This window comes from Maylandia zebra, linkage group LG11 (genome assembly GCF_041146795.1).
Source record: "Maylandia zebra isolate NMK-2024a linkage group LG11, Mzebra_GT3a, whole genome shotgun sequence".
Taxonomy (NCBI): domain Eukaryota; kingdom Metazoa; phylum Chordata; class Actinopteri; order Cichliformes; family Cichlidae; genus Maylandia; species Maylandia zebra.
In genome coordinates, this window is record NC_135177.1 from 19,892,934 (window position 1) to 19,913,860 (window position 20,927).

Below are 20,927 nucleotides of genomic sequence, written 5' to 3' on the forward strand. Positions count from 1 at the left end.
AGTCCAGACAAAATAAATCCTCCTCAAACAATAAATTCTTACTTTGAAAGACTGTTTGTAGATGTAAATGTCATATCCTCCCTCTATCTTCCTGGTCTTACTGAAGAGGATGAGGTCTTCAAACAAGAAGACTTGGCGGAGGTATTTCCTGCGACCACACCAGACCATGAACTCATCCTGGCAGCGGAGTTGACCCTGTTCTTTCAGATTCACCTGGAGAGGAAACATGGCTGCTTGCACACATCAGCGAGAACAATGCGATTCCTGGTGGGAGTCTGACCTTATTCTACTGTATCGCATTTAACACAATGAACTCCAGCAAAAATAGCTTTGATGACCTAAGTTTGAGTATCTCTGTTTCATATCTGTGCCTGCCTATAACTTACATCACATCCCCGAATGGCGTCCATAGCCAACAGATCGTTCCCATGGCGGAGCTGAAACTTGACCATCTCTTCTGCAGTGCGAAGGTCACTCAGCTCCTGCTCCTGGGACTGGCTGCACTCTTTTATCAGGTCTTTGAGCAACAGTGCATATTTACTCATCCTCTGAATGGGCTTCAGCAAGTAGGATGCCAGGTCCATCTTATCCCCGAGCTCCATCTGCTTATTCTGGAGGAAGAAATCATCATTACACTTTTAGATACTGCCTGGATTAAAAAAAAGAACTGCCATCACTTCATTCGTGGGTTTGTGATATCCTTACAAAAGCAGACATCATGAGGGATTGATGATTACAAACTACATATGCCCTAAATTATGTCCTGTTTTAACACCTAATTATGCTTAATTTACTGGATGCCGGATTAAAAAGAAACACCTAAAATAGAAACTGAGACACATGAATGAATAAGTTCAGTAAGCAGTAGGGTCATTTTCTCGTAAACCTGTCTATAATCAGAGAGGTTGAAAGGTTGTTTTGCAGCCTGTATCCAGTCACTGTGTGAGGAATGTAACCAAAGTAAGAGATTCTACACGCACCTTAAAGAATTCGTTCCCGTGGCTGCTGAGCAAAGCGTCGGACTGCGGCTTATTTTTGCTGTACAGAGCATACATTCCAAACTGATCCTCCTGCACACAACATTAACAAGTTACAACACTACAGCAAAATGTATGCTGACATGTCAGAATGATTCACAAAGCGTGCCGAATGATTCAGAGACTGTAAATTCACCAGGTACTTTCATTTTGTTGCTGAGTACATGAGCACACAAGCAATAATGGACCAGTGTGGGATAATGAAACAATCACTACATGACAAACTAAGCTAGTAACTATACAGCAACACATCTCGATGAAGCAACGAGACCTGAAAGCTGTTTCAAATTAAGTGTAAGGATACTCACATGCCGCAGAAAACAGCTACTGATGGACAGCGGGGATTGGGTGCACGCCTCCAGCTCTTTTAAGAAATACTGGCTGTGGAAGTCCCACAGTTTCTCCACATTCCCAAAAATGATGCTCCGTTTCCCCCGCAGGTCCTGAGGCAAATCGAGGCGCTCCATTTCGGGGAAATAGTGCTCAATGATGTAGCTGAGTGAGCGAACGTACTCCCTCTCTGTGGAAATCATTTCGTCCATGATGTGCTGCACTTTACTGTTGAACAGAAGGACGCATCAGGGTTAAGACTGAGAACAACAGGGATGATAATGTGGACAATTTTGATTGTTTGACAGAGAGTTTCCCAAAAAAAAAAACAGTTAAAAAACTCCAAATCTGAGGGTTAGATTTGTTCGCCTTCATTTCATAATATAAAAAGTTGAATATTTTGGCTGGTCTGGTTTGTTTTTACCTGTAATATTCGCAGGTACGCAAGTCTATGACTAATCTGACAATAACTGACTGTAACACCATTAAAGTAATACCACAAGACTGTCATTAAAGCCTAGTAATCACCTGAAAACTACACACTACTTTTTAACAGGTCGGTTCCAAGAAAGTATAAGGCAGGTTTAAAGCAGTTAATATGAGAATTTGAAGGCTTTTTAAAAACTTCACATGACTGGCTTAACAGGCCTGAGGCTGGTGTAGTTTATCATGAAAATGTTAGTTTGTGTGGTATTTTTTTCCATCTCTTACAAAAATATCATAAACGTGTTGTTTATAACTACGTACTCATCAGATTCTATCCCAGCGTATTCTTGATATAACTGATTAATTCCTCACCTGCTCTGTTTCTTTCCATCTCCATCGCTGCGCCTGGTATGGATCCTGCAGGGCGTAGACATGCTGCGGCTGCGGCCTAGCGTGGGGCTCATCACATCAGGTCTCTGCAGCTTCTTCTCTGCAGACACGTTATTGGTCACCTCCAAACCCTTAATGTAGACGCCTGTATATCCGTGAATGTGACTGACATCCGAGTGGGTGCTGTCTCTCGGGGATAGCTCATGGCTCATGGTCTTCTTCATGATCTTCTTCATGGGTTGCTTGCGCACCCGGGAGGCTCCAGAGTAGATGGGCTCGGAGCGGCAGGAGACGATCGAGTCGATAGTGCAGTCGCTGTCTGTGTCATCAAACATGGGTGGGCTCTGTCTCAGTTTGCTCTCGCTGTCGGGGGAGAAAGTGAAGTGTGATGAAGAGGAGATTGAACTTGTGGGACTCTTGGAAAAAGGCCTGACAGAGAGATTTTTGTTGTCCTCAAAATTTAATGGCTTAATTGGTCCAGGTAAACGCACACATCCATTAGCTCCACGCTGCTCTGGAGTGATGATCTGAACTTCTGCAGGCTTCAGAGAATCCGTATCGGCAGCTGTGGAGTCCTGAGCTGCTGCCATGGCTCGAGCCAAAGTCTCTTCCAGCTGCTGCTTGGTCTGTTTACATTTGTGCCACACGGCGTTCCACTGCTGCAGCTGCTCAGGAGACTCCAGTGAAAGCACCATGTCATTAAGCGTGCTGAAGTTTTCCATGGAGAATTTGGATGCTTCAGTGCAGTAATCCTGTAGGACCTGCACCACAGAGGGCGAAAATCTTCCCCCTGGGCTGGCCATACTCAGTTGATGGAAGTAATCCTGACAGTGGTCCATCCACTGGTTTGCCTACAGGTGTAAAAAGGTGGTTTAAATATGTTAGATATACACAATATGGCTAAATACAAACCATTCAGTGTTCAATCTTTTAAGAAAGGTCATCAATTAAAATGTGGTATCATTTTTCATGAATTTTACTTACCGAATCATAGAACTCATACAGGTTGGCTAGGATATCTAGCTTCGCCTTCCTTTGCTCAACTCTGCTCAAAATGGAACCCAGATGTTGTTTAAAGTCGAAAAGAACCTCTGGAAGGGCCTCTGGAGACTCTTTGACCAGCTGCAGGCCACGTCTCTGCTGGTTCTGTGAGCAAAAAAGATAAATTTAGCACTGAATCCTTTCTAAAAGTTAAATATAACATAATCAGTTCACGTAAAAGTTGAGGTATCTTTACCACTGATTCCTCCAGAAATTGGCTCAAGCTCTCTCTCATCTCCTTTATTTTGGCTGCAGACAGAGTTAATGATTCCAAAGGCGCAAGCTGCTTCTCTCCCGCGACACTGAACCAAAGTTTGATCTGAAAAAGAGAAAGGAATTGTCAATTACTAAAAAAAAGAAAAGAAAAGCTCTGCAGAGCAGCTGGGAATATGGTATTTAATGTAAAAGTCACCTGCTGAGTTTGCTCCTCAAACCTGTGCGCCTCCAGCAAGCTGTCTAACTGTTTCTGTGACTTGTTTGAAAGGATCACAAGCTTATGAACTTCTTCATCTACTTGATTGTAGAGTGCGTTTAACATGTCGACAGTGTCCCTGAAAAAAAATGAAAAACAATATTCAGACAGGTTACAGGAAGTTTATTTTAATCATCATGGGTACTACTCATTATGACCATTGGGCACCATTGCGTCCTATCATGATCTACCTGTAGTTTTCATTGTCGCAGGCTTCTTCCTTCCTGATACGGGCAAGTACAGTTCCACCTTCCAGACGGAGTCGGTTTAGACAGGTGTCATCTAGTACACACTTCATGAGATGCTTCTGCTTTTCTAACACCTCAGACACCTCCTGACATAAACACGGACACGGGTAAATGGATGGTCACATTTACACAGTAGATTTTTTTTTTTTTTAATATCCTGGAAACTAAGAATGAAACAAACTGGTAAACATTTTACTACAAAAAAAAAAAAAGCCAGCAGACATCTATTGTGTGTGAGTGGAGACACATAAATCAGCAGGCCAGACTGTTTGCAGGGCTTTGCTCTGACCTTAGAGGTCTTTAGGTTGCTGCTGGCGCTCAGTGAGCTAATAGACTCCTGAAGGGAGGTGATGGCCGCACTACAGCTGGCGGCAAAAGGTTCGATTTTCTGTAAGTAAAAGAAGACAAGAGGAAGAATGAAAGCAAGGGAAGTGAGACTGTTAACACCTACAGTGTCAAAACAGCGATATTACCAAATGTGAAACTGATCATGTTTCAACTGGCTTGCTGGTGGTGGAAGTTTGCCTTTGGGGCTTTCTGCCAGAACGCTTTACTTTTTTTCCCCTTTTACATTATTTTCAGTACTCAGCTATAATTTGTTTTAGACAGCAAAATCCTTGGTTACATTAGTCATGTCTTAGTAAGAGTTCAAAGCAAACTTCTCCTATGTTTATCTGGCTTAGAGGTGCATTGCCCTGTAAATCTGGGTGTCTTTTTTCATTATGAAATCAAGCATCTAACCATGAAACTGGAAAAAAGGTATTACATACATGTTTACACTCTACTCCAGTCGCCTTAGTCACACTCACCTGTCTGAACTGGATCCAGTGGTTGTGATCGTAGTGGAAGGTGCCCTCCAGGTCTCGTGTGAGCTGGGTTTGGTCAATGTACTTCAGCAGGGCCTTCAAAGATGACACAGTTTCTGTCTGGAGAAAAAGAAAAACATAAACAAACATCCAGATTTCAGTCACAGCACGTCTCCTGCGCAGCTTAAAAAAAATCTCTGTCATCACGGCTTGCAGTAATAAGATCAGATAAGAAACTTTCAAAAATCATCCCTGTAACAAATGGAAATGAATTCTTGCAAGTGTGTAAACAAAATTAGGCCTAGCCTTCACCAACATGAATACTGCACATTTATTCTATTTTTACCTGTACACTGATGTCTCTCTCGGGTTTGCTTGCTACCTCTTTGTCCGACAGGAACAGAACTGAGTAAAGTGCATGTGGTATTAAAGTCTAGAAAAAAAACACATGAGCATGTTTTATTTAAGATACACTTAAAGCACATAGATTATAATACAACATATAGTTCTTATGCTATGAACAGCTAAGTACTGTGCGTTCAAAGTGACTTCGGATGTTTGTGTCAAGGTTTACAGCATTATCACCTTTACATCAGGAAGAAATGTATTATCAGAGTATGATATCTCTCCTGCGAGTCAGCTGCAGCCAGCCTGCTCCCAGCGTGTGGTTAAAAGCAGACAAGCAAGGACAGGCTCCTCTGCGAAAGCCCTGAGGCCAGCCTTTTTCAGAAAAATGTCTTGGAAGTGCACACACTACAAGTTTAAGGTGTGCCTCTTAAAAAGAAAAACCGCACTATGCCAGAGACAGAGAGGCAGAACAAAAGGAAATGTGTAAGGAATGAGGCAGTATTTTATCTCTGACAGAGAGACACATAACATTACAGTGCAGGAGGCAGCAGAGGGCCTGAAAACTCTCCGGGTGTGTTGGAGGGTAATTACATGTTTTCCAGTGTGGGCTCACCTGAAACTCAGACAGCGATGACAACAGAGCTGGAACAGGCTGCTGCCTTCTGCAGTCTATTACAACAGTTATACCTTGATCACGCCTTTCTTTCCTAAAACCGAAGCATTACAGTTATTGTAGCATCTGTCAAACACATGATGGCATGATGTGATACAATATTTTGACACTTGACAAATTTGTACACGAACACAGATTTTTGTGATGATGAAGTGACACTTAAAGTTAAGTTTCAGACTTTCTAAGCAATTTTGGGGGGATGGATGTTGACCTTAAAGCAAACACATCGTGTTGTCTAATAAGAGATCTAATAAGGGATGAAAAAATATGTTCAACTATACTTAATGGAAAGACTTCTTTGTTCTATAGCTCCAAATAAAAGCTGGAATGGAAAGAAAACTGGAAAAGTGTTAAAAACACTAGCTTAGATGAGTTCACCTTAGAAGTTAATGATAGGTGTAGAAGTCATTTTTAACCCAGACAAAATAAACCGGCATACTGCATGCATGACTTACCGCAGAGTTGAGTAGTAGTAGCTAAGTAAGCACGTCAGATCGTGGACGGTGCAGATCTCACTTGCCCACAATGGAGCTCTTGTGCACACCTGCACCACTGCTCTCCCACTACGGTCTCTGGTCCCTGGTAGAGAGAAAGCAGAGATGGGGGTCAGAACTTAGCTCTACTTTCTTCCCACACCAAAAATATAACTGCTCAAGCTTCATAGTGATATGACAAACTAATGTTTTTTAGAGCAAAAAAGTTTTGGAAATGCCAGTTCGATAAAAAAACAAGGAGAAATATCACTCACATAATAAGAACACACATTTTTAATGGTTTTGTCTAGGCCTCCCTTAGATAGATAATTTAGTAGATGTTTCAGTTTCTATTGCTGTTGCTTTTTTAGCATCAATAGAAAAGTTTCGGTCCATTACCTTCGCTTTTTGGGGGGGAGGTGTGTTATTTTATTTTTGAATGATTTCAGAATTGAAAAGAAGTGAAATATCTTTCATCATTTTTTTATTAATTTTTGAGACATTACATCATAATTTTCACCAAAAAACATAAATAAAGTGCACATTTTTAAGATGCGCAATGTTGGAAATCAGAAATGTGATAAAAATGAGCAAATACGATCAAGGTTAAAACTCATATATGGAAATTGATATTCATTTTTTTCTTAATTAGTTAGAAAGTTCAATAAATACTGCAATTTCAAAAAAAGCTGAATGTTTCGGGAATTATTTCATGGTTCAGGATTTATGAGAAAATGGATGGATGGATAAAATAATTTCAGTACAGGCTGATGGGTCTGAATCAGCTGTCCTTTACCTGGCAGGATCACAGCCGCTGATGTGAGCAGCTCCTGATTGACCTCTGACACCAGTTTGGGGAAGGTTAAATTATAGTCACATGAGGAGCTTTGTACCGAGGCCACTCTGATTGTTGTCCCATTTGCAGCTTTGGGACTGTGCGACTCTTCTCCACTAGCTCTGTGCCGCCTGCTTTCACTGTTCAGGCTGTCGTTACGCTGTCCTGTAAAGACAAATAAAAAAATCTGAGCACTAGTCTGATGTTTATTAAGCAAGCAATCAACAACACAGTGCAATCAATAGAAATTTGAAGTTTCCTTTCACTTCTGTACTCTCTTTCCTAGCGGTGATACCTCATGAAAGTGTGTTTATTAGTGGCCAGCTAAGTGCACTCAATTAGTGAGTTCACCTGAGTCATCACAGAGTCCAGGTGTTTAGTCAGGCTGAGTCACAGGCAGACTCTCATACCTGCACCTCCTCCTATTCACTTCTACATAGCTCAAGGCTCTTTTTACAAGAATTGTGCTCCTGGAATTTTTAATTGATACCACAGTTTACAGACCTGAACCTGAGGCTGCAAACCTGCATTCTAATATCCAATCCAGTATCTCTACATCCTACAGGATACTTCATGGTGTCTTGGCCAACAACTGGGATGAAATGGACAGATGAGCATGCACGGTACATAATTAGAATTAATCAACAGAAAATAGTGGTCCAGAAGCTAAAATCCCTGAAAACACTGATTTTATCATGTGTGATGTGACAATTTGCTGCTTTTCTTTGTTCTACATGATAACTAATTGAATTTTTGTGGTTTTTGGACAGTATATATGCCATTTTAGCTTAAAAAAAGGTTTTTAAAAAGTACTCCAACTATTAACAGAGCCTAAAACTTTACACAAACTCAGTGTTATGTCTATAATAAATTTGCAGTTATCTATCTGTGATGTGTTGTCTGTATAAGCAGTTTGAGTATTGTCCTGCTCTGTTCTGTGATAATAAGCCCTCCCAGCTCAGCCTCTATTGTCTTCAGAGAATTAGTGCATTTCCTGTGCGACTGTGTGACCACGCTTGTGTTTGCTGCAGGTTTCCTAAAATGCTTTGTTTTGACAAAAGTAGGCTAAAGCTTCCTGTGTATTGTCCCGTGACACAGTCTGCTTTCTATCTTCTGTGTTTGACACTTTTTTAAGTCATCAAAGACTAAACAAGCACTGGTTATTATCACTTAGTGATCACATATAAGAATCAGGATATTTGTTGGCTCATATCACAAGTAATTTAATCAATCATAGAGTCTTTGTTTTTCAGACTTGTATGAGTCAGCGAGCTTTCGGGTTTTTATAGTTAAAAGACAAAGGCTCAATTTATAAAAGTTTGTTTTCCAAAAACATCCCCAGCAGCTGATTTGTTCCCAAGTTAAACTTGTGTAAACGAGCAACCCATCTGGGATTGCTGCAGCCCTCATTCCTGATAAGGCTCATCTCACTATAGGATGCCAGTTTTTACAGAATTTACACGACTTTCTATAATGTTGCTGGAAAAACCTGTTTGCCAAAAGCTGAAATTCAATCCCTCTGAAGTAATCTCTGAAAAATCTGATTTATATACTGTATTTTTGCCCAGTGCTGTTTTTTCAACATAATTAAAACCACTTTTTTAAAAAACCCCACAAATACTCACAGCTAATGTCTGGCACTGCCCGATGTTAAGTACTAGAGAATGAACAAAACTGCCTTTTTTAACCTCACATTTCAATTCACGGAAGAAGCTCTAAAAACAACATGATTCCCTAGGTGGTACTCTCACATCAGTGTTTTCCTGAGCTACCCAGAACGCACCAACAGAAAACAAAACAGACTGACAGCAGTAAAGAAAACACAGGATTGGGACTAAAGTGCTCTTTCCAGGGTTGGACTGTACCTGTTCCCTCAACTTGCCAAAAAACACACAGAGTGGGCTGTGAAAGGTTATCTGTCACCAATCGGAATGAAGTAGCTGAGAGTTATGAGCACTCAGACTCCAACTGTAGTCATCTAATGAACTGTTATAACCAGTCCTGCTGCAGGCTGTTATTGCAAAACCACCATCTAGCTATTAAGAGGTTTTCATAACCTCAGGGTGTATTATTTGATTAGTGACATGATGATTTAACCATCGGTAAACCAAACCTGTTAAAACTGAGATGTTTCAGATTCTGTCAGATTTTTGAAAATGCCTGTGCAGTTTTCTAGTACAGAGGCATTTCTCAGAGATTTATCACAGATTAAATCACCATTTGTTATACTAGTAATGGTCTATACTATTTTTGACCAGCATTTGAGTCTCTAAACTTATACTGCTTCTTTCAACTAAGAAAAATTGATAAAAACCAAACAAACCCCAAAACTAAACAAAACTAAACAAACAAACCTGTATTGTCAGTCAATAACTTTTTACTACACGCTGTCTCCCTCACATATCTTTATGTGGAATTCTACCCAGCCCATCCTCCTCGTTAACAAACAAAAAAAAGCAGCTAGCGATGACATATCAACACTGTTTCTTTCCTTCCACCACTTGCTTCCACTTAAACTTAGAATTCATTTTAAAGTTTTATTAATCACAGCGTACTTACCTGCATGCACGTAATTACCATGCACGTACTTGCCTGCATGGCAAGGACTTGCCCATTCAGGTAGGTACATACATGTATGAACTTTTGCTTGCATGTATGTCAGGATTTTTACGCTACACTTGGTGTGGATTTTATCCTGACTGTGAAACACTTTTTAATTGTGTCTTTTAAAAACTACAAATAAATTACTTTTACGATTTTATTAGTGAATATGTACTACAGCACCACCACAAGCCTGGGGTTAACACAATTTAAAGTGTCAGTGTTCACAGTAATGAAGGAAAATATGCAACTACAATACATCCTTAGTGTAGTAATAAATAAGCAAAAAGTCCCACTCTCTGGACTTCTTGTGTCATAGAGATTGTTTACAAAATAATCCAGATAATGCTAATGATGTTACAAATGACCTTCTTATAGACTCTGATGGTAGACACGTCTGTCTTCTTGTCTTGTTAGAACAGCATTTGATACTGCTGATCACAAGGTTTTCCTGCGGATATTAGAAGACACTAATATTAAAGGAATCATAGACTCCATATTAGATAGACTCCTCTTTGTACAGGTAAACGCATGGGTTTTTCATGTGTGAAATGTATTTATGGAGTTCCACAGAGTTCTGTGCTGGGACCACTACTTTTTACATTACACGTGCTTCCCTTAGGCAACATATACTTGCAGCCCAGATGAAACTAGATGATACAAATCAATTAGTTAAACTACTGGCATGTCATAAAGACATACCAGCCTGTATGTAATTTTCTTTCTTGTTACATTTGGTCCTAAAAATCTTAGAAGCACGGTGCCCAGCTTACTCTGGATGGCATAACCTCTATTAACACCTTATTTACTATTTTAAAACAAATATGTAGGACTGCCTTCTTTTATCTGCACAACATTTGCAAAATTAGAAACATCCTGTCTCATTCATTACTTCTAGGCTGATAATTATAATTCATTCTTATCAGGTAGTTCTAAAAGTTCCCTAAAAGCATTCAGTTTATCTGGAACATTGCAGTAAGAGTACTAAAAAGATGAGAAAGAGAGCATATTTCTCCAATATTAGCCTATTTTCATCGACTCCCTGTATTTAAAATCCTTCTCCTGATATATGAGGTCTTGAATGATCAGGCAGCACCATATCTTAAAGACTGCACTCTTACTTCACTCTCAGACTTGTACTTCTTAAGAGTTTCTAAAAGTAGAATTGGAGGCAGACCCTTCAGTGCCGAGTTTAAATTTGTGAGACAGACACCCCCTCTCTACATTATCAATACTTTCCTTTTTGATAAAGCTTATAGTTAGGGCTGGATCAGGTGACCCTGAACCATCTCTTTGTTATTCTACTATAGACTCAAACTGTTGAAGCACTCTGTGTGAGGCGCTTTTCTTAGTATGTTTTGTCCTGTCTCCTTATGTTCTTCTTTTTCTTTTCTCTTTCCTCTCATCCCCCAACTGGTTGCAGCAGATGGCTGCCCCTCCCCGAGCTTAGTTCTGCTGGAACTTTTTTTATTTTTTGTTAAAAAGGAGTTTTTTCTTCTTACTGTTACAAAGTCCTGTGCTGATAGTGGGGGTGGACGTAGCTTGTTTGTTGGGTTTTCTCAAGGATACTGTATGGTCACCTTACAGTATAAATTGAGTTTAATTAATGCTCCTGATATTTATGTATGTTTATCAGGTGTAAATAGGTATTTTAGCCATTTGGTTCGTTCATTCCTGTTTCTTGAGAAATTTCTTAAGTACCCGCTAAATGAATTGCAGCAATTTTGCCATAATAGGATTTTCAGGACATGAGCCACCAACTGGCTCCTGTGTCTTTACATTTGGCTAGGATCAATTAATTGCTAGGTTTGCTGTGTTCATGACATTACTGATCATAATCGTGATTATATATAATGACTACATTTCAAATACTGCACTTGAAATTTACTTGAAAAGCATAAAAAAACATTTATAAGCAAATGTTCTTTATGTATTGGTGCAAAAAATGACCAACATTTATGACTTTAAGTGTAATTTTTGTGCACCGAGGTTTAACATCAGGACTTACCCGACTCATCCTTGCTGTTTCTCCTCTCAATTCCAGGAATTATGGCCTCCACATCCAGCTTTCCGAAACGAAAAGCATAGTTTAGTTTTTTGGGTGAAATTCCGGCTGATCCTCCAGAAGAAGATCGTTCCCGGTGGCCTTTAACCTGGCCTGCTTTGTTAGTCCTCTCCAGTGACTTGGAGCGCCTTTCTGCTCGTCTCTCAGCACTCCGCAAACCTCTCTGTAAGTAAAGTAAAGGTGTGCTGGGTCTGGAGTCATCACTGCTGAGCCATCCCCGGCTACCTAACCTCCGCGATGAATGTTCTCTGGAGGAGGTCTGTGTGTCGGGACTGTTACCCGGTGTCACAGTTCTCTCTCTTAGGGTAGCACTATGCTCTGAGCTCTCCTCCAAGATGGATTCAGAGCTCGACCCAAGGGTCATGGGATTCTGTAGTGCTTCCATGTAAGATTTTCTGAAAAGTCTCCTGGTCTCAAAAGTTGCAGAGTCTCTGTGGAGACGGCGCCGAGGGCCTGGGTTACTGAGGTCTGTGCTGAAAGAGAGCATCTTGGACCCCAGTCCTCCCTCTCTTGCACTGCTGTCCTCACCGCCCTTTCCTGTACCACACTCCTCAGTGAGACTTTTTATTTTAATCTTGGGTATAGCATTGTCAGCTGTGCTGGTGCTATGGCTCTCACTGCTAGAGTCCATGCGGTTTCTGTTCGGGGAGTTGGGCTCAGAGAAAATGGAGTCAGCTCCCTGAGAGTGCAGGGACTCTCTGGAGCTGCGATGGCTGTCCAGAGTCCCCGTAGATCCGCTGGTGCTGCAAGTGCTGAGATGGGCACGGAAACCACCTCGGCTGCAGTGCGCTTGCATTATAGCGTCTGCTGTGTTGCTGACAAAGAGTGGGTTGACCACGTTCTTCCACGGTGTCCTGAACACAGCCGTACCAGTGGTAAGCAGACAGTTCTGTAGCGGATGCAGGTTTCGGTCACGTGTTACATTCTGTAAGAACTCAGCTGTGAAGATGCTGCCGTACATGCTCTCTGAAATAGGGATTTCTGCAATGGCCTGCCCACTGATCGACAAACATTTTATCACTAGCTTGGCAGCCTTGCGTCCTAAAGGAACAATTTGTAGGTAGAAATCTCCTTGCTTTAATCTGACTTTATGCAGAGGTGCAAGCTGCAGGACAACTTTCTCATGGATGCAAAGAGGCCATCCCTCATGATAAAAGAGCAAGCCTCTGAACTTTACCTGTGAAGAGAAAGAGAAGTCAGTCAGTACTCCCGTAAAACATTGTTATCATATATGTGAGTCATGCCTCAGCTGTGGTACGACTTGGATCATTTCAACTGACATCTGCAAAGCAGTATTTAAACACATGTTTAGCTGTAATGGAGAGGCAAGGTGTTTTCATGGGGTGCACTGAGTGAATCACTGTCAGCTAAAGACGAAAACCTGTCTGATCAGGCCCGTTTTCACAGCAACCACAACACAAATCCGTGTTGTGACAGCATGAAACCCTAAGAGCAAAAACACGGTGCTCAAGGGTTGGCTTTTTTCATCTCTTATGAATGTCATGGCAAAGGCTGAGGATGTGATCTTCCTCCGAAGCCTCTCATATTGCCTACATTACAAAGACTCTCATGCACAGCAAGCTGTTCTCAGGGGCTAGGCTTAGATGAAACTATTGCTCTGTGGCTATCGTCACAGTGTAATCACCAGAGAGATGAATGCAGAGGAATAAAGTTTCAGTGCTTTGGTGGTAGGGCCCTAACCCACAGCAATCAAAGCTTTTGAGAGAGAATATTGAATTTCATGCTGGACCCTAGAGTCCATGGCTCCCTCTCAAGCACTCCACAGTTTCCCTGTGTTTCGCTATTCAGAGAATGATGGCTGCTTTTCAGCTTGTTGCCTGTTTCCGGAACAATAATCAACTCTGTTTCAGTCTCACTTTTCCCACTCAGGAAAAATATTCACACTCAGCAGAACTGTTCACAGTTTAACTTCTAGTTGTTTATCTCTTTCCAGACAGTGAGATAGTTTTGGTTTCTTTTCTTAAATCCCCATGTCCTCTCTCTATATTTCTATCCATCTTCTCTTCCAAACACAGACATTCTTGGTTTCCTCAATTTAACCTCAGATACCATTACTATCAAGCACTCACACAGGTTTCTTTCTGTATGATCTGTAGGATCCTCTTGGCAGGAAGCAAGAAGTCGATGAGGCAGCGGAGTCCGTCTCCACGATATTGCCTCTCCACCACGCTGAACAGCTGCCAGAGGACGGTGACAGCAGTGGCACTGAAGGGACGGTACAGGGCAGACAAAGTGCTCTGGATACAGTTGTCCAAAGACTCAGCGTCCTGAGAAAAACAAGAGATGGGTACATTAACATATAAGCAGATGTGAGTCTAAATAAGTGGCTTCCAGTCTTTTTGACATGGAGATTTTGAGATTTATTTTTTTAATGAATTGCCAATTTTTCCTTTTCCAGTTGTAAAAGCAAGAATTGAATAAAAGCAACAGTCTGACAATTTTGTGCCTCAGTGCTGTGTAAAGGAGTTTTCAGATTTTTGAAGTTTCCTGGATTTTACAAGAAAAGGAGAAGAGACAAACATTTCATAGTAAGATGTTTCTTGGAGTCACAGGTTAGCAACTCCTAGTCCAGACAGCTTGTAACGAATTCCTTGAAATGCATGCAACGAAAATCAAATAAAAGCTATCTGTGCACAGTATACAAATATATAACTAGATAAACATATGCATGCAGGCTCCCATTTAGCCAGACTGTCAGGAAGTTTGAACATGACAGGGAATATCAGGCATCCCGGCAGAGGGGAAACACCTGGTTACTATGACGTCACCTTCAGCTAACACAAACAGGCAAACTGGAAAGTCCAAACTGGACTCCAGTTGCGATCAGGACGGTGGAACATGACCTTCCAACAGCATCCGTGTTGCCACATAGTATGATTTGACCCCTACATGACCCGGGCCACCGCCATTGGTCCCCCAAACTGCATGTCCAACACAGTTTGTCTGATGATGAGGACAGGATATTTGGGATTACAACAGATCTGAATGAGGATGACCTGTAGTAGTAGCCGGAGTCATGGTTCAAGCTATGACCTTCCTCTGTTCTGTCGGTGCCAAGGCCAAACATCACTCCACTATGTGTCCTTCCTGAATGGAACATAGCCGTGGAATAGAGACATCTGTCTCTCATGATAAGCGCACAGATAAATAGCAATGTCAGGAAATGTCTCACATATAACAACTTTGGGTGACACTTTATAATACAGCCCACGACTAAGGGTATAATAGTCCTGTATGAACTTATTTGAAATGTTTACCAACAAATATTTAAAGGTAGGTACACATTTATATATAAAATTTATGTTTTTTTAACAATATAAATATTATAAGTATCGTTCTCCCTTTTAAACTTAAAAGAAACAAATTATAGACCTGTGTATATACAGTAAAGTAAATTTATTTACTTAAGTTTACTTTACTGTATTTCTCCTTTTACAATCACTGTTCAAATATAACTTTCAAAATGAGTAAATTAAAACAAAAATGCATTTATATGATGGAACAAAGACTCGAATAAATAAACAGAAATATATAATTAGAATTAATTCAATCAAAATTGAACACCAAAGAATTGACCCTATAAAGTGGGGAAATTGAATCGTATAAAATCCATCATGCACATTGACATAATAAATATTAAATGATGATATTAAAAAAAGATGTTAAAAAAAAAGGAAATTACTCTTAAAATTACTCATGAATGATGTAAAATTACTTATACATTAATTTAAATTTACTAACACAATTTCTAATGACACAATTTAGTTATAGTATAATTCTTTTTTCCTGCAAAGACCTGCCTTTTCACGCCTTTATTCTAAAGTACCTAGCTGTAAGTATATAACTACACTGTAATTACAAGTAAAATACATTGAAATTCCAGTTAGTTACAGGCGAATTACACCCTCAGTAGGGGGCTGTATAATAAAGTGTTACCACTTTGCAAGATGTTGACCAACACAGGGCTTTAATATGCAGCTCCTCGATGCATTTTGCTACTTTCAGTTGAATCTCTATGCGACATTTGCATGTAAATAGAAGCTGCCAACAAATCAAGAGATCGCCTTTACTCTATTGAGTTTTGGTGGTCAGACAGCCCATGTTTCACCCTTTGTAGGATCTGTCTTGTTGATCTAAGCAGTGCAGCACCATCAATTAGAGGAGAGTGAGTACAGTTGAGCGCATTCGTACACATGCCACGACTCTACTACAAGGCGCTCATTGTGCACTCCGCCTCTCTAAGTGGTATGTGCAGTACAGTGTCGGTGGCCTGAAACAAAACACCCACTTCCATTAGCAGTCAGCTTGCTTTAGCGAGACAAAAACTTTTCTGGGCATTAGTCACTGTTGCGCTCAGGAGGAGAGGAGTAACATGGAGTTTTATTGGAGGAGAGCTAACAATGGGAGGAAAGCCTCAGCCGCATAGTTCGGACACACCAGCAAGTTTCAATTCAGGTTCCTAAGGCAGAAAAACAAGGGTAGTGACAGACGCAGTGTTTTGAAGAACAATTAGCCACCATTACAATTCAAAGGCTAGACATCGTGTTGCGCAGGAGTGGCTGTCTATGTAATCCAGTGCTACAGTATGGATACAAAAAACCCGCACTAAAAATAACAACAGATGGGTAATCCATTGTTTACACTCAGAGTAGTGACACATGTAAATAAAATCCTACCTATGGTAAGAGAGACAGAACTTCCCACTGGCATGAAAAAAATGGAAGCTTTTCATTAAGTGTCACCTGTCTAGCACGAGATATATTTGCACGTCTCAGCAGAGTGACCAAGTTTAACCACCAGCGCTGAGCCTCCCATCCGCTCTGAGCCACACAGGAATGCAGTGTATATAGCTGTGTATGTCTAGCTTCAGAGCTTCAGGCAGGACAAGAGCAAATTGGGAAGTCCCAACCTCTCTGATGCCTGATCTTTCTAATGGGCTGCTTGTTTGATGGCAGACTGAGGTGGTAATTAATGGCTTTAAAGCTCAAGGTGGGACACTTTTGTCTGTGCCATCAGTAAACAAGCTGTCAAAAAGGTGATCAGAGCAAATGGGATGGTTAAACATTAAAGGGTTTTGTCTCTTGATGAAAAAAGCAAACCCAGAGGATTGATCCTGGTTATGTTTGACCTTTTCTGTTTTGTTAACCCCCCTCCTTTTTTATAAAGTTAAAGATATACGGATGGTGGTGAAATGCTTGATTAGTTGGTGATTCCTCTATTGCAACGCTTAATGAAATCATGTGTCAAGACTGAAAAGTCGGGCAAATAAGGAAAGAAGTGTATCAAAACCAAAAGAAAAAGTGAGAGACACAGAAGCAAACACGAGGTGGTCACTGACACATTTAGTGGGTCAGGGACACAAAAGACGCTGCCTGCCAGGACTCCAGTGGAGCATGAAGCCACCAGGGGAGTGTAACAGGAGAGCCCTGGAACCCCCACAGAGGCTGCTCGCTAACCAACCTGCTAACAGCCTCAAAGGCAGCGGGACGACAAAGGCCACAGGTTGCTCAGACCTGCCCCGCTGCCAGGTGCCAGGATGCCAACAAAAGAGTCTAGTGAGACCTCCCCATTAAGCCCGCAGTAAGTTTCAGCTTTTGATCTGTACCAATAGAAATCCTATCTCATGAGAGAACGACAGTAAAAGGAGAGATGCTGGGATGTGTGGTCAGGCAAAAGGTGCACGCTGTACTCTGAATACATTTAAAAGCCACATTTTCTGATTATGTCAAGGAGCCATAACAAAGTCAATGAGGTTACTTGAGATCGCTGTTAGTTTGAAATACGGCCCTTAACGAGGAGCTTAAGACATGTAATTACACATCAAACTGTACACACAAACGCCACACTCTCTGTGTACAAGACACAGCACACGCTTCGAGAAATAAAAGCATAATCATACTAATGCTGTGGTCCGTAAGAAGATTAGCTGTTGCTGCAAATTGTAGCGTTGTTATCTTAGCAGATAACCCGGCGAGACAAAAGGATTGTGTGATGAACACAGATAGGTGTGAGAGGTGAGGCGATAAACTGGACCACCCACATACCCACAGCCAAAAGTACTACTTTTACAGTAAAGAAAGTAGGGGTGTTTCTGTCAGATTACATTCAACGTATTTTTTAATCTGGGTCAGTAAGTCGTATTATTTTGATTTATTTTTAAAAAATTTTTAATAAGACCGACAAAAACTACCACTACTGATGGATTAAAGAGTAATTTTCACATATTCCCACAGTGTTTATGGAAAAGACTCACTTTATACCACCGGAAAGCGACTAATGACTTTGCTTCAGGATGTAAACAGCACCGCAGGCTTGTTGTTCTGCCAGTGTGTATGAAACACTGAATCTCACACATTTAAATATTATGTTCAATTCAATAAAACTCATTAATGAAGACAAAATAGTGAATGGAGGTCCTTCAGCCAATCAGGGCAGTGATAAGTAGTGACAACAGAGACAAAGGAGCCTGACAAAGTCTGTTGATACCTCTGCAGGGTAAATATAGAGTGGGTGCATTCCATTATAAGTGGGAGGTTGATAAAGATATCAGAGAGGATACAAACTTGTGTATCTCAGTGACTCCCAGAAATAATAGTCTGTTTATCATATCTTGCTTTCTCCTTTTCCCCCTACAGATAAAAGTCCACGTTTCTAATTTCTAATCATCATCAACACGCACACGATCTATAACTAGTGAAGAAATAAATCTAAAACGCTCATCTTTTACAACTGCACAACAAAAGTAATGATACAGACAGGCCGTGCAAAAGGAATTCATCACCCTTTAAAGTGAACAGAGCGCTACAAACAAACAAGTCCATGTTATATTCCCTTAAAGGAGAAATGAGCCGCTGGATATATGTGCATATCGAGCACTAACATAATCCCGATCATCGTTCGTGTCGTCCTCCCTTTTCTTCTAACACAATGCATGCATGAAAAGCTTCCTGCTGTGTTTTGACTACACAGCGACAAGTCAAAATATCAGCCATCTCTGAACAGTGACATCAAAAACATCTACCGCCATAATACAGAAACACACACGCAATAAAGTGGCTGAAAAAAAAAAAGGCAAAACAAAGTTCAAGCATGTGCAAAAACTTCCAGAGAGTCACCGAAATCCTGTAATTAAACACATTTCAAGCTCGTACCTTTATACACAGGTAGTTGTCACAGCTCCGTGATTTTGCTCTGGAGTGCATTTTGCCCAAAGGAAGCATTTAGCCACCAGAGAAACAATTCCAAAATTCAATAAATCACGTGTCTCCAAACTCCAGGTGAAAGACTTTTGTAATCCACACTGTGAGTATAATAAGTCATTGCTGTGGTATCAGTGGGTCCGGCACCATTTCTCTCCCCTGTCTCTCTCCTTTTCTCTATGCTGTGGTGTCTGTAGCTGGAGTAGACTAAACTTCAGAGCGTGAGAGAGGCAGTGCGCGGGCTTCCCCGTCACTCACCCTCCCTTCCTCCAACATAACCTCCCCCGCCCTGCTGCTTGCTTTTCTAATGAAGCTCCATCCAGCTGGACAAATGCACACTCCTGCAACTTCAAGCTCATCATTCATAAAAAAAAAAGACGGGGAAAAAAAGAAAAAAGACACGTACACACTACCTGACCCGCACACCCCGACTGCCGTGAGCCCCAGCACTCCACCCAGCAGGCATCAGACGTTGACTAACTCCTCTCTGCCCTCCCTGACCCTCTACACCCCTACCTCCACCAGCTCCCCTCTACCCCTCTTGCCCACAATGGTCTCTCTTTGTCCTGACAATACAAATGGACTAGGGTTTCAGCTTATTCTGCTGCTTTTCAAAAGAAAAAAGAAAGGAAGACATCAGCATAGGATTGGTTGGCTCAGGTCACTCATTACAATGGCATTCCTCTTAAATATTGTCAGGGGACTGCCCTATCCTTTAACTGACTCACAAACCAATGACATATGGAGACATCCTCCCGCTACAGAAGCCAGATATAACTTCTTTATAATGACTCTAAAAATGTTTTGAATTATTAAAATAGGTTTTACCTGATTCCATAATGAGGAATTGTGACAAGCACTGCAAAATATCCCTCTCTTTGACACACAAGCATCAGAGGTGAGCATATTTTTACAGGAAGAATGCAACAAAATGATATGTTTGCTAGCTGTGAATGGTAGCTCCTTCCCATTTTTTCCTAAACACAGGAAGTCCTTGTTCGGAGGAACGACATGCTCTGTAAGAATACACACTCTGTGTGAAAAAGATCACATTAGGTCAGTCTGTGCAAACAGGGAAGGTAGTGACGACGGGTAATTGAGTTTGCTTTATTTTTAGAGAGAGAGGCGCTGGAGTCTCATCAGATGTCATTAAAGGCAGACATCACAATGACCTGAGAGGCACAAAAAGACACATCAGTGTGGGCACATTCAAACACACACACATGGTTACTCTCATGTTGACACTGATACTACGAGACATTTATACTTTGGTGTAGCGCATTTCTGGGAAATGAAACAAAGAGAGCAGATACTGTTATGCACTCGGTCTACATTTAGTCTTAGTCTTATAGCTACTGTATAATCTTCTGTGTAAGCAGAAGAAGACATACCTCACATATGCACTCTGCAAATACACACTCCTCTCTCTCCTACTCGTGTGTGTGCTTGGACTTAACCTATAATTTCTGCTGCCTTGCCTTTCCACTGGGCTGGTTTCAGTAGGTCAGAGTACAGATTTTCTTCTTTTATGTCTCTCCACTTTTGTCGTTTTCCTTCTTTTTAATTCATAGTTATCCCATTGAGTTAAAGTTGCTTCACATAGGCAACAAAGTAGGTCAAGTTTTATATATATATATATATATATATATATATATATATATATATATATATATACACACACACACACACACACACACACACACATATATACACACACTACATGTTTACAAAAAAGAAACATTGTTTAGCTACGAAAGTAGTAAATTCAAGTTAATTCAGAGCTGCCTTGGCAGGTGTCCACTGTGTTTGTGTCTCTAAAACATGTTTATTAGATTTTCAGCACTGAGTGACATTAAATTTGGTTGAATTTCTTTTTATAAAACTGGCAGTGGAGTAATCAGCAGCTCTAATCTTTTTATGGCTCCAGCAGATCAGAATTTTCATGGTGTACAAATACAGGGA

General features: G+C 40.9%; 1 protein-coding gene across 2 annotated transcripts in view; it reads right to left on the bottom strand.

Moving 5' to 3' along the window:
* Positions 1-19,175, bottom strand: part of plekhg4b (pleckstrin homology domain containing, family G (with RhoGef domain) member 4B) — a 25,991-nt gene extending 6,816 nt beyond the window's left edge. For both annotated transcript variants that reach the window (XM_004541454.4, XM_004541451.4), the window contains exons 1-18: positions 18,918-19,175; positions 13,836-14,033; positions 11,689-12,922; positions 7,041-7,244; positions 6,227-6,350; positions 5,712-5,805; positions 5,097-5,183; positions 4,754-4,870; positions 4,234-4,332; positions 3,888-4,030; positions 3,637-3,775; positions 3,421-3,543; positions 3,168-3,329; positions 2,166-3,034; positions 1,346-1,595; positions 981-1,070; positions 387-611; positions 43-213 (exon numbers count right to left, since the gene is read on the bottom strand). In XM_004541454.4, coding sequence (XP_004541511.3) covers positions 43-213; positions 387-611; positions 981-1,070; positions 1,346-1,595; positions 2,166-3,034; positions 3,168-3,329; positions 3,421-3,543; positions 3,637-3,775; positions 3,888-4,030; positions 4,234-4,332; positions 4,754-4,870; positions 5,097-5,183; positions 5,712-5,805; positions 6,227-6,350; positions 7,041-7,244; positions 11,689-12,922; positions 13,836-14,033; positions 18,918-18,986 — 4,398 coding nt within the window. In that variant the 5' untranslated portion in view covers positions 18,987-19,175. The remainder of the gene's footprint in view (positions 1-42; positions 214-386; positions 612-980; positions 1,071-1,345; positions 1,596-2,165; positions 3,035-3,167; positions 3,330-3,420; positions 3,544-3,636; positions 3,776-3,887; positions 4,031-4,233; positions 4,333-4,753; positions 4,871-5,096; positions 5,184-5,711; positions 5,806-6,226; positions 6,351-7,040; positions 7,245-11,688; positions 12,923-13,835; positions 14,034-18,917) is intronic.
* Positions 19,176-20,927: the final 1,752 nt, after the last annotated feature.